Consider the following 13,192-nt stretch of genomic DNA (forward strand, 5'->3'; position numbering starts at 1 on the left):
GAAGTACGCTGTATAAACTGATGCACCTTTTCCTACTTTTGGCACCTTCTTCTGACTATTGAGCCGATGGGACAAGTGAATTTCTCCAACGTGAGATCAATAAAGCCTATCTTATCTTATCTTAAGAAATTTGTTTGGAATGTTAAGATAAATTACAAGAAATGGGCTAAAGAGAGTACAACCCAGATGTACATTTGTTGTATTATTGAAGTAATATTTTAAATGCTGTCAGTGTCAGTTACCACTTCTAGTTCCAGTGCAGATTGTAAGTAAATACATTTATTTGTGGGTCCCTTGATTGTATTATTTTGCTTGTGTTTTATGATACAGCGATTAGTTATGTTAGATAAAACAAATAAGGGTGGGTTTACCGCTTGAGCAATTTGTATTTCTTCAAAAGAAACTACAGGAATTTTAAAACTACAGACAACAATATTTTGACTATATTTGAGTTAAATTAGGCATTGTATTTTATGGGTCTGGTTGCTGGTAAATTCAACGCAAACCTTTTCAAATCAGAAAGAAGTTCCCAATTCGACATTCCTCAGAGCCGGTGATGCTTCAACATGACAGACAGCATCTAGTGTGTGTAGGCTTATAAAATTTGTATAACTGTGGCAAGAAATAAGAAATGCTTTTTTTTTCTTTAGACAGACGAAACACGCCCTGAAGTTCAAGTCAAGTATCAAAAAATAGGAGCACGCATGCATATTGTGTAGGACCAATGACATCAGACCAATGAAGCTTAGGACCAATAGTGTCTCTACCAAGTAGAAATCCAACTCTAGCCCCTTGGTCTAAATAAATGGTATAGTCCGTGCAACTTATGTATGTTTTTTCTCTCTTTATTGACACCGTTTTTTGACTGATTGGACTCAATATCCGGAGCGACTTATAAAATACGGTATGAAACAACAAAATATTGACCCTATGAAAAGCACTGGCCTCTCTGATAAACTTGGTCTAGAACCGGCACCAGATTCTGGTATTTTCCAAAGGCGAGGTACGCCCTGGACAGGTCATCAGTCGAGTTGAGATCCTTTACCATATCAGAGTAAGGATCCTTTTTCCAGGCATCCTTCGTTTGATGATTCTTGCAGACCTTCAAATCCACATTAGCCAGAAGTGAAATCAGCAGTGTTGGCTGCCTTCAGCTCTTTAGAAAGATGCTTCCAGAGATGAGGACAGGTTACAAAAAGGTTACAAATCAATTTAAATTTGAACCTTAAATTCCATCAAAAGACCCCCCCCCCCCCCCCCCCCCCCCCACACACACCCACACACACACACACACACACACACACACACACACAGAAACAGTGACAGGTAGGGTAAGGGAACATTTCATTTTGTAGGATTTAGATTCTGGATGCTTTAAATATCAGTAAAAGAAGCTAAAGTGCATGGGCAACAATGGCTGGACCTAAAAATGTGATGTGAGCTCGCTCTCTAGCCTCTGTTAGCATTTAGCAGCTGTAATCTGAAGCATCTGTGGTTGAGCAAAGCACAACAACTCCAATCTCTGCATCGGAGCGAAACGCTCCAGCTCTCCAGACGTGTTCAGGTTACAAAATGCATTCTGCAAAGCTTAATGTGCTAGAATCCATTATGGCACGTTGACTTTACAGTTCACTGACTGCACTGCGTCTCAAATATCTCTCTTTCACACCTCTGATTTCTTCAAACTGACTCAAACCAAACATTTTGGAAACTATCAGCACCCCTCAATGATACAACTGAGAAACTTGAGAAATGATTGTAAAAAAAAAAGTTTATTTTAAAAACCACAAAGTACTAATCAATACAAAACGTGTAAAAAGTACAAAAAAGTTGGTCTAAAAATATCTGAGATGACTACATTTATGGTGTACTAATGGCACTGTGGTTACAGGTCTGAATACAACAGCGGTTGCAATCAAAGAATAAATTCACATTGTAGCAGTTGTTTGCAGCACAAGTAAACATTTCAAGGTCACACACAACATGTACCGAATAAAAAAACAAAAAAACGGAGCGACCGGACTGATGGGGGGAATAAGACCCCATAAACTGCTGCAGTTTTAACTTTCAAACTATACTGAACGGCTTTCAGAACGCACTGGTTGACTCTCAGAATCCGGCCGTGGAGAGCAGAGACAGCAGTGAACGTCATTCCTTTGAAATATAGGATCCTAACAACAATACTCAGAATACAAAAATAAAGAACAGTATCAAACATTTAAAAAAAAACAACGCATGGCAATTATCAAGAATTACTTGGTTCTCCCATTTCAAGCATTACCCAGGTTTGTTTGTTCCTTTGGACAAAAGCACCTCAAGTGTTCCAGTCAGAGGCCTTTACGGCAAAGAAGGTTCATCGCTGACAGATTATAGAGAGCAGCACAACAAAAACAGCTCCGAGCTGAGGAGGAGGGACTCAGAAAGACAAGCAGTGGGACCAGTTCCTGATATGGATGCACAGTAGATCCTTCTCATAAAAACCCAAACCCCAAAGGAACCATGCAAATCCAGAGCCTCCTAACCGTACCTCCTTAACAGACGCCTCAGCTCTTTACCTGGGAAGGTGTTTAACTCAGTAGCCTGCAACAAGGCATACTGGAACAGAAAGGAAGCAAAGAAGAATACAGGGTGGAAAAACTTAATAGGACAGGAATAATGGATATATAAAGAAGAAAGGACACAGTAGAGGGTGGAATATTTAGACCAGGGATCACCAACATTTCTGAAACTGAGAGCTATTTCATTAGTATTGTGTCATACAAAGAGCTACCAGTATTGAATGAGAATGAGAAGAGTCAGAGTTCACCTTAACTTTAAATAAAACAAACATTTTTCATACTTTGTTATCGATATTGTCATTTTTAAATCTGTATAAATGCAACTGTGAATAAACAGGAAGAGTAATCGAATAAAATAAAGTTTAGATGCAGCTCGCTGGTGGGTTGTGCTATTTTTAGAACTGGTTCTAGGGCACCACATGTGGTCTCAGGGGCTACTTGGTGCTTGCGGGCCCCATGTTGGTGACCCCTGGTTTAGACAATGCAGGACAGCAGATAAAATCTGAAAATACAATTTTTTTTTCATAGTCAGACTAATACAAAAAAATACTAAAATCTAATTCTAGACAGCACAGGAACCAAGGAAACCTAAAGGAGGAAAGGGTTTGATTGGTTCAGAAGTCTCACTTTAAACCAAAGTAAGAGTATAGAAATTATAAGTAGGAATGCTTCAAAGATGGCCTAAAACTGGCTTCGCCGTACAGGCCACATGTTCAAGGATTGGAAAAGCAACCGGTTCAGGACCGACTCTGACATTAAAGACAAAAAGAAAAGGGGACACTTGAGAGAAGCCCTTGAGTGATGATCAACATCTTGTACAGTCTTCATAAACTACTAACACCTAGTACCTGTCTTTGATTTGAGGTTGCCCTGTTCCACTTTCTGCTCGCTTCCACAATCAACCCAAACTCACTCTCACAAAATACAAAAGTTACAAAACGACCGGCTTGGCCTTTCCTTATCAATATTCCAGTTCAAGTCTAAGGCGAACTTGAGATTTACACACGGACCATAACAATAATAATTATAAAGAAAATTATAAAAATGACAAAACGCTCCCGACTTCATAATAAAATATCCATATAGTATCTAAAAGTTAGCTGCCCTGAGGGAGATGTACATGTCAACCTTTACCACATTTGTTGCGCGATGGCAGTTAAAAAGCACTTTGGGTCTGCCGTGGGGAGTTCTGCTGCGCTGAGACGACGCCACAGCGGGATGTAACACTGGGAGGCCTGGGCTCTGCATCCACCTCAAGCAAGTCAGCTGTTTCCCTTTTTGATCTCACTGTTCGTCACAGTTCATGCACGCAGACCTGTGAAGACATTTAGGCCAGGTTGGTCATTTTTGCTCGGATGAATGCAACAATTTATGTGTGGGCGTTCTTGTACTTGCAGAGGAGCAAGAACTTATTTTGCACATTTTACTAGTGAAGTGAGGACTTTTTTGGTCCTTTCTGGGCTAGGGGTTAAGTTTAACACTTTAAAAAAGAAATTTCACCACGGTAACACACAGTGACAATAAAGGATTCATGATTCATGAAGGTGTCAATTAGGTTTGGGTAGGATTACACAGCAGTAAAATGTTCTTGAAATGAGTCCTGTATTTGAGCAGGTACATAAGATAATTTTTTTAAGTGCAGTATCTAACTATCCTATTTTAGGGGTCAAAACACTCACTCCATTGGCAGATAGTTTTGTTCACCTGCTCAAACTGAGGACAAATACAGTTAATTTCAAGAAAGTGTTACCTATTTTTAGTTCCATTTTGCAGTGGGTATACACTGGTAAAGGTAAGGTTTAGGGTTAGGGCAGAGGTGGGTAGTAACCAGTGTCCGAAATTAACTTCCTTATTTACCGGCCAAGTTGGCCAAAATGTTAATTCTGACTGACCCCTGCTAAATATCTCCGCATAATCCCTGAGCCAAACGCTAGTTATTAGAAAACGCACATGGTGTATTTGCTGTATTTTCAGCATCACATGTGTGAGTGTGACAGAAAAACACGACTTTTTTGGTGCAAACATTTACTCGCCATGTGGCAGCTAGCCCTCTGAAATTTACTCGCCAAACGGAAAATTTACTCGCATTTGGCATCTGGGGAGTGTTAATCTCGGACCCTGGTAGTAACTATTTACATTTACTCAGTTACATTTACTTGTGTAAGTTTTTGAATAAAATGTACTTTTAGGAATAGTTTTACTGCCCTGTACGTTTTACTTTTACTTGAGTCATATATTGTACTTTATTTTTGGCTACTCTACCCACCCCTCGGTTAGAGTCCGGGTTAGGCCATATAAAGGGTTGAAAATTAATGGAAATAAAGGTCCTCACTTTGTATTTTAAGCAAGGACAGGTGTGTGTTTGTACACGGCTTACCTTTGTCACAGGTGCTGCTCTGCTTCTCCTGGGCAAAGTTTAGTCTGTTCTGCTCGACCGCAGTGCCGTTCGACTCTGGACTGCTGCTGCGGGGCGGGGTGTTCTCCTCGTTCTGGTACGCCAAATCTAGGTGCTGCTGAGCCAGTCTCAGGTGTCTGCGCAGCCTCTCCAGCTCCCGAGTCGACGCCTCATCACCAAAGGACTCACGGCCCGAGTCTCCCAAGTTATCCCGGAAGCCCATTTTTCCAGACGGGTCCTTCTTCACAGCAGTGTGATAACCCGGAGGCGCCGAAGCCTGGCGGCAAATCGAGGATCTCTGGCTGGCCTGGGCTGGATGGCGAGAGGCAGGAGAGCGAGGTCGCGGCCCGCACAGACAGTCCCGAATCCCGCTGATGCCGAGATGAAGGATCTCCATCAAGGTGAAGAGCAGGCACAAAGCGCTGACAGCATACATGATGCGCAGGAAGATGGTTTTCTCAGTGGGACGTGACACAAAGCAGTCCACCGTGTGCGGGCAAGGGGAGCGTGTGCACACATAGGACGGCGCCACTTCCAGGCCATAGAGGATATACTGCCCGAAGAGAAACGACGCCTCGAAGACAGCTCGTGATAGTAGCTGGAAGACGTAGAACTTCATGAGCCCATTTCTCTTGATGCGACGCCGGCCGTCGTGCTTGTTTTTGGGAGTCTTTGAAGCCTCCTTATCCTTCTCCTTATCTGGCTCAATCTCCTCTAGGATCATGGGATCTTCCTCCCCATTATCCTCCGCTTCTTCGTAGTCCCTGTTGGCTCCTCGGTTCACTATCGGTACCCTCTTCTTCTCACGGGGCTTGTAGTCGTCGTCGTCCATGCGGGCGATCTTGTGCATGGCAAACCCGAGGTACATGATGGTGGGTGTGCTGATCATGATCACCTGGAACACCCAGAAGCGAATGTGCGAGAGAGGCGCAAACGCATCGTAGCAAACGTTCTCACAACCAGGCTGGTGTGTGTTGCACACAAATTTACTCTGTTCATCATAGTAGATGGACTCGCCGCCGACCGCCGTCAGCACAATCCGGAAGACGATGAGGAAGGTGAGCCAGATCTTGCCCACGAAGGTGGAGTGATTGGAGATCTCCTCCAGCAGGCGAGTGAGGAAGCTCCAGCTCATTTTGGTGCCAGATGAAGGAAGTTATCAAACCTGTGCGGAGAGAAGAGAAAAAGGAAGATAAACTTTACACCAAATAAAATACGGATTCTAAAACAGCCAAATTATAAACGGCACATCTCTACATCTCTCTATAGTAAGTAGAAAAACATTCTAACAATGGTTCGCCAAATCAATTGTATCTGATTTCGCAGATGTGTGCAGCAGGCAGACTCAGCCCCACAGATACGTAGACGTTGTTAGAATGAGAAAACAGCACTAACCTCTGCCTCTAACCTTCTAATGGACTAATTTCAGTTTGCGTTATATCAAATTACTACAGATGGCCACTACAAAAATAAGAAATGTGAGGATTTGCTTTTTGATGTTCCAACAAGCACAAAAATGACAGATCACAGGTTTCAGCAGTCCTAGTCAGATAATTTCATCATTCTGCATTTACACCTGGCTTAGCTACTTTTGTCTTTTAAAAATGGGCTTTTATTTCTGAGCACTTTGAATAGTTTTCAAATTTGTGTTAACTTTAACCTGCCAAAGGATTCTGGGGTGTTTTCTTTTAGCTCTTCCAGCATTTAAAAAACTACAGATGTTACTTATTTTTTTAACCTCAAATATAACAAGGCTTGTATTAAATTCATCAAATCAAACATATGCTTTTATGTTTTCTGGCAAATTGTCTTCCCTCCAGGAGGGAAACCTAGACATCCCTCTTCCTAGCAACATCCTCCAGCTCATTCTGGGGGATCCCAAGGCTTTCCCCAACCAGATGGGATATATAGTCCCTCCAGTGAGTTCTAGATCTTCCCCGGAGTCTCCTCCCAATGGCACGAACCCGGAAGAAATCTAAATAGATGCACCCAGGGGGCATTTTTAAGCAGAGAAATACCGGCTCTACTTTAAGCTCCCCTCAGATTACAGAGCTCCTCACCTTATCTCTAAGGCTGAGCCCTGCCTCCCTCTGCATACAAGCTCATTTCAGCAGTTTGTATGCAGAATCTTATTCTTTCTGTCATGATCCGTAGGTGAAGGTTGGAACAAAGACGGACCTGTAAATCAAGAGCTTTGCTTTTTGACTCAGCTCTTTTTTTTTACCACAACAGACCGGAGCAGCGTCTGGATTTACTGCAGCCGAAGCCCCAATCCGTCTGTCCATCTCTCATTAAATCCTACCATCACTTGTGAGAAAGAAACTCCTTCGGTTCAGGCAGAAACTGATCCCCATGCCAGAGGGGGCAATCCATTGACCATGGCCTCACACCTGGAGGAGCTGACTCTCATCCTGGCAGCTTCACACTCTTGCAGCAAACATTGGAGGTCATGGCTTAGAGAAGCCAACAGAACCACATCCTCCGCTAAAAGCAAAGACACCACCCTGAGGTTCAGAAATCAGACACCCTCCTCTGTACGACCACGCCTTGAGATTCTGTCCATGAACAGCACAAAGAGGACTGATGAGAAGGGCCAGCCCTGGTGAAGTCTAATGCATAATGGGAACAGGTCCGACTTTGTGCCAAGAACAATGTGGAAAAATGGTAACCATCACAGGTCGAAACAGAAGCCATACCGGCCCAAAATGGGTGAACGAATTGGCAAAGTAGCCCAAAAACAACAAAAAGGGAAAAAAAGAGGTTTTATTCCCCTGTAATCTTTGTTCTTTTCTGCAGAAATTCAAAATATATATATTCATTATAAGAACAAAAAAAGGATGGATTACCCTTGCATCCATTACCGTTACTGATTATAGTGTAAAGGAAGGCTTAAGATGCACATATAGGTGTCTGGTCAATGCAATCAACATATAAACTAAACTGCCCTCTCACCCACCCCTCATACTAAGCAGGGAGGGTGGCTCTCCATCTGTGAAGCTCGGGTCCTCAGAGGTTTCTGTAGGAGCCACTTCTATCTATCTATCTATCTATCTATCTATCTATCTATCTATCTATCTATCTATCTATCTATCTATCTATCTATCTATCTATCTATCTATCTATCTATCTACCTATCTACCTATCTACCTATCTAACGATAAAGATTCTGGATTCATTAGGAACAGATAACTGCAGATAAGATTTGTTGAAACCTCGTCATGTTTATGAAGGTTCCTCCTGAATATTTAGTTTTGTGCCGTAAAAACAGCACAACAAAATAACATGAAAAAACAACTGTGGCATACATGTGACATGTATTAAGTTACTTTCTGACCCTATGAGTCTTTATAAGTGTGTTCTTAATTATGGCAGGATTGGTCTTCCACAATGCGCTGCTATGCAGAACAGAGACGCTTTGTTGCCCCAACATCTGGGCGGAGGTTTAAAAGTGGAAAAAAATTGAGCCTCATATTTCTAAGAAAAAAGAGAGGGGAAGGGGGGGGGGGGGGGGGTTGAGCCAGGGAAGAAACTCCAACAGGGCGCTCTCAGTTATGTGAGAGAACCCAGAAAGTCCGGTTTGGCCAAGCATTTCACACCATGCAGCAGTGCAACGTGAACTGGAAACTGATCTCATTTGCGGAAAATACGTGGGTGACTGGGGGGGTATCCTCCTCGTGGCAGACCACGTAACGGAGGGACCCCGCAGAACCCGAAGGGAGACCGGATCTCCGGTCTGTCTGATGGACAAACGGAGTAACTTTACGCACCGATGGCGCAAAATCTGGAAGGGGGAGGGTAACTAAAGGCAATGGTGAAAATATTAAAACGTTCCTGTAGATTCTCCTACAACAATAATGAAATACCATAAACCAACGTTATGTAATCTGTTACAAATCACCACACGCTGAACTAACTGAGCCCGTTTTCTAGCAAATATGCGTTAAAACAGCGGTAATTTCAGGCATTCCGGGTGATTTCAGCGCTGCCTCCCATCACCTAGTGCGCCTAAACTCTAACGGGGCTTTAAGCGACACGTTGGCCCGGTTCTGTTCACTTTTCCAGCTTTTATAGTAAAAAAAAAAACAGCTTTCCACACAGACCATGAAGCAACACAGAGACGCTGAAGTCACAGAAACGTTTGTTAGGAACGAAAAACGATTCTACCGCCTCGCTTTGTTTGTGGGATTCTGTCTGTATTTTTTACCTTCAAAATGTCTTCTGGTATCCTGGAAGTTGTCTTCAGTTTTCTCTCCTGAAATGAAGCCCTTGGATCAAATATCAAGGCCTTCAGTTGCTGTTTTTTCTCTCCATTCGCTGAGAGGAGACAACAGCTTCTCCGGCAGTGCTGCTTGAACTGCTGGGCGAGGACAAAGAATATTCCCCAAATCCCCTTTTCTCCTCCCAGTTGCAGCTGCACACCCCACCCCCTTGTCTGCGCAGACCATCTACTGGCAGCAAGGAGGTGCAGCTCTTCCTGATGCAATCTGCCCTTGGCTTTACATTCATTGGCTGTAAAACTCATCTGAGAGCACTGCAGTCATGTAAGATCTGCTGTGCCTAATGCATAAAATTAGGTTAATTTATTGTTATTATTGTTTTTATGACGATGAATCAAACTGGCTGCAGCCTGCAATCTGAAAAGTTGTATGCGCCTGGCAACGTTGCCCAGGATGAAAGCATCCGGAGATCAAAAGCTGCAATCAGGTCCTTGTTCTTTGTTCAGGGATTGTAAAGAGAAGCACACTCATGACGGCTGCCCCTCTTCCTGTCCACCACAATATTCGGAAGTTGTTGCTAAACTCCTAAACTTATGTCACAGCTACAGGAACACATGGACTTCCTGAGAACCCACCCCCCTCCCTAAGACTGCTTGCACCTACGTGTTAAAAAGCCATGGCATAGGGAGCCTACTGTTGAAATTTAAGGAAAACAGTAAATGTATTTGATTCAGTCCCAGGGCTGTCCAAGTCCTCCCCTCGAGAGGTACTGAATTCCTTCTTCGGCTTATCGTTCAGTGCAGAGGCCTGTTAAGAATGTGTCATGTCTCAGAGAAGGAAACAGCGGTCATCCAACTGGCTTAAACTTAATCCATCGAAGAAGAAAAGCAGCTTTCTACTTCGATGCGACTTCCTTACTTAAATTACAGGCTGCAATTAAAATATGGGATGCTTCAGTTAGGCTCAAAACATGAGACATCCTGGAGAGTTGGCAACGCCACCTCAGAGGCTCATTAGAGAACATTAATGAACAAACAGTATCATGAAGACCAAGAAACCCAGCCGTCAGGTCAGGAAGGATGTTGTGGATACATTTAAGGCAGAGTTGGGTTATAAAACAGTATCCCAAGGTTGGAAAACCTCATATAGCTCTGTTCAATCCATCATCCGAAGATGGAGAGAGTGTAGCACAACCGTAAACCTAGCCAGACATCCCTGTCTACCTAAACTGCGAGGCTGGCAAGGGAAGCAGCCGGAGGCCTTTGATAACCCATAGCCAAGGTGAGGGAATCTGTCCACAGCACAACTGGATGCCATGTACTCCAAAAATCTGGCTTTTATTGAAGAGTCGCCAGATAAGACATGAGAACGTCTGCTTGCATTTTGCCACAAGTCACACAGACAGCAAACACATGGAAGAAGGTGTTCCTATCAGGTGACAGCAATTAAACTTTTATGACAATTTGCTAAATATGAGTGGAGAAAAACTAACGCTGCACATCAGCATCATCTGCACTGGGGAAAGAGATGGTGGCAGCATTGTGTTGTAGGGATACTTTTGTCTCAGGAAATTTGTTAGAGTCAATGGAACAAACATAGACCTAGACATGATGAAAACATAGACCTAGAGCTGCAATGGAATTGTTTAGATCATGGTAATCCCTGTGCTAGAATGACCTAGTCAAAGTTCAAAACTTAACTTGTGGCAATACTAACAAATGTATGTAGAGGGAAACTATCCTTCCAGTGAGCTGGAGACATTTTGCCAATAAGCTTTGGACATCTCTAGATGTATGTCCACAGACATACCCCAAAGACCTGCATCTGCAGACAAAGTTGTCTCTACAGAGAATAAACTCTGGGGGCTGAATACAGATTCACTCCACGTGTCTCTGAATTTTATTGTAAAAGAAAGTATTCCTGAAAACCGTGCATCATTTTCCTTCCACAGTCATGGTCTACTTTGTCTTGGTCTGTCACATAAAATCCAAATAAGACGCATTAAAGTCTGAGGTTGTAATTTGACCAAAGAAAACAAACTTGGACAGATATAAATACTTTTGCAGGCCACAGTTTACAGTCTGTCCAGTGATATTTGCTCTATCATTAAACCAAAGTAAGACCCCCTTCAAGAAACAGATTTTGAGGCCAGCTGATTCAGCACTTTCCTGGAAGGTGCCTCAAAGCAACATACGGTCACGTTGATTAAAATTACTGCAACCAGGCAGTCGGCATTGTTCTCTCCAGGGAATGGCTCAGAACAAACACATTTTATTTTCCATTTATCGTGAAATGACAAATCTCCAATGCTTACCTCTGCAGACAAAAACACATACAATAGCCATCAGCTTCCCCCTCACACATTACCTATTAAATCACAGCTCCACCTCACCTTCCTGATCAGTGACTGTTATTGGTGAATGCACACAAAGGAGAGCAGTTATTGTTTAATATCTGCTGCAAACAGGTCAGTGAAGGAATGCATTGCCCCTCCCCCTCCTCAGGGTGCAGCCACAGCTCCATTGTGAAGCACAAGCATGCTTTCATTCATGGGCTGGAATCTGGGGCGTCTGTGTAAACGCCTGTCTAACTCACAGAAAAAGATGATGTCTAGACTGAGGCATGTGGTTTCTGCAGAATACGAGCTGAAAATAACTGTTTTAATGGACTTTTCATCAACAATTTGCTCTGAAAGCAGAGTTGGATCATGCATATTGAAGCTACGTTGCTCTTATTGTTAATGCTTTAGATCAGCCTCTTCGATTTTATGCACCATGTGCTGTGACATCCACCAAGCTACTGGCATCCTACATACCTAATCCGACATGTTAGACACTGTTTACTGATACACACAGAGTTGGGCTGGGAGGGTAGAAGTTGCTCTATTATTTCATCTTCCTTCCATATTGAACATCTGCTTTCATCACCATGAAAACACATCCCAGAGCTGAAGTGCTGACGAAAACACTGATAAATTCTGGAAACAGTTAAAGAAGACAGTTTTCATGGAACTCAATCCAAATGCAAAGATGAAAAGCCAATTGGTTTATCTGGAAACCACATCCTGAGATGCAATAGAGCAAACTGTGCCCTGTATGTGCTTTCTGAATCAGCAGACAAGAATGAAGGGCTTGTTGTGCAGCTGCAGCGGACTTTTCCTTTAGGGTAGGTTTAATGTTAACCTTCTGGTCAGCCAAATAGGTGATCATTAAATTTTAAAGAAGGGACTGTCTGACCTAACTCAAACTGATCGAGCCAAAAACAAGAAAATCAAGCATTACATCATAAATGTTTTTGGATGAACCTCATAAGCCATGGATACTTTTTTAACATTTTTATTTTAAAGACCTTACTAAACCAAATTATAACCCTTGATGCGATACAAACATTCAAAAGACATATTTAAAACATTTTTAAATACACACTTGACCAAATGGTCGATTTGTCACGTCCTGGTTTGGGGCTTGAAAGTGGGCGGCGGCATCACCATTCCCATGGACAATCCTTTGTCCTTTTACCATGCTCATATGGATCATCCCCACGCATCCTAGAGATTTTTTCAAGATAACGTACCTTCAGAGCAGGATCTAGCTTATTTCTTTAGTACGGTCCATTTTAAGAGCCCTTTGCATCTCTATCTCTCACAGCATGGCAGCCGAATCAGTAATGTAAACAAAAGCTGTTGCCTGGGAAAATGGCGACCGCATCCCACAATGCATTGCAAAATCACATGCCCTTTCGAGACATATATTTATAGCTTTCTTACCTCATAAGATATTATGCCTCAAAAAAACCCTGTGCATTTGCAGCGGCAGATGCTTTACCTCTTCTCTCATGCACATTCATGACATTGGTGTCATTTAAACTTGTTGCCAGAGGGTGCAGACTAGCGAAAAAGTCCTGAAGTTATGCTATGCTCCATCAAGTTTTAGTACATTATGAATATGCTATGATGATTTAATGCCTTCCAAAATGTAGCCATCTTCCTCTTATGTGTATTTCATAAAAACCTTGTTTGCACC

The 13,192-nt window shown here is 42.7% G+C and overlaps 1 protein-coding gene across 1 annotated transcript; it reads right to left on the minus strand.

The window, feature by feature from the left end:
• Window positions 1–3,011: 3,011 nt before the first annotated feature.
• Window positions 3,012–9,370, minus strand: LOC118563754 (gap junction gamma-1 protein-like). Its single transcript, XM_036139610.1, has 3 exons — window positions 9,158–9,370; window positions 4,936–6,118; window positions 3,012–3,873 (listed from the first exon to the last, which is right to left on the minus strand). The coding sequence occupies exons 2-3, from the start codon at window positions 6,086–6,088 to the stop codon at window positions 3,860–3,862; spliced, it is 1,167 nt and encodes a 388-aa protein (XP_035995503.1). The 5' UTR covers window positions 6,089–6,118; window positions 9,158–9,370; the 3' UTR covers window positions 3,012–3,859.
• Between the last annotated feature and the right edge of the window lie 3,822 nt (window positions 9,371–13,192).

Source organism: Fundulus heteroclitus, chromosome 7, assembly GCF_011125445.2.
Source record: "Fundulus heteroclitus isolate FHET01 chromosome 7, MU-UCD_Fhet_4.1, whole genome shotgun sequence".
Classification (NCBI taxonomy): domain Eukaryota; kingdom Metazoa; phylum Chordata; class Actinopteri; order Cyprinodontiformes; family Fundulidae; genus Fundulus; species Fundulus heteroclitus.

Bases quoted from the DNA above. Each gene is read 5' to 3' on its own strand.
- LOC118563754 (XM_036139610.1), bottom strand. From the start codon at position 6,088: ATGAGCTGGAGCTTCCTCACTCGCCTGCTGGAGGAGATCTCCAATCAC.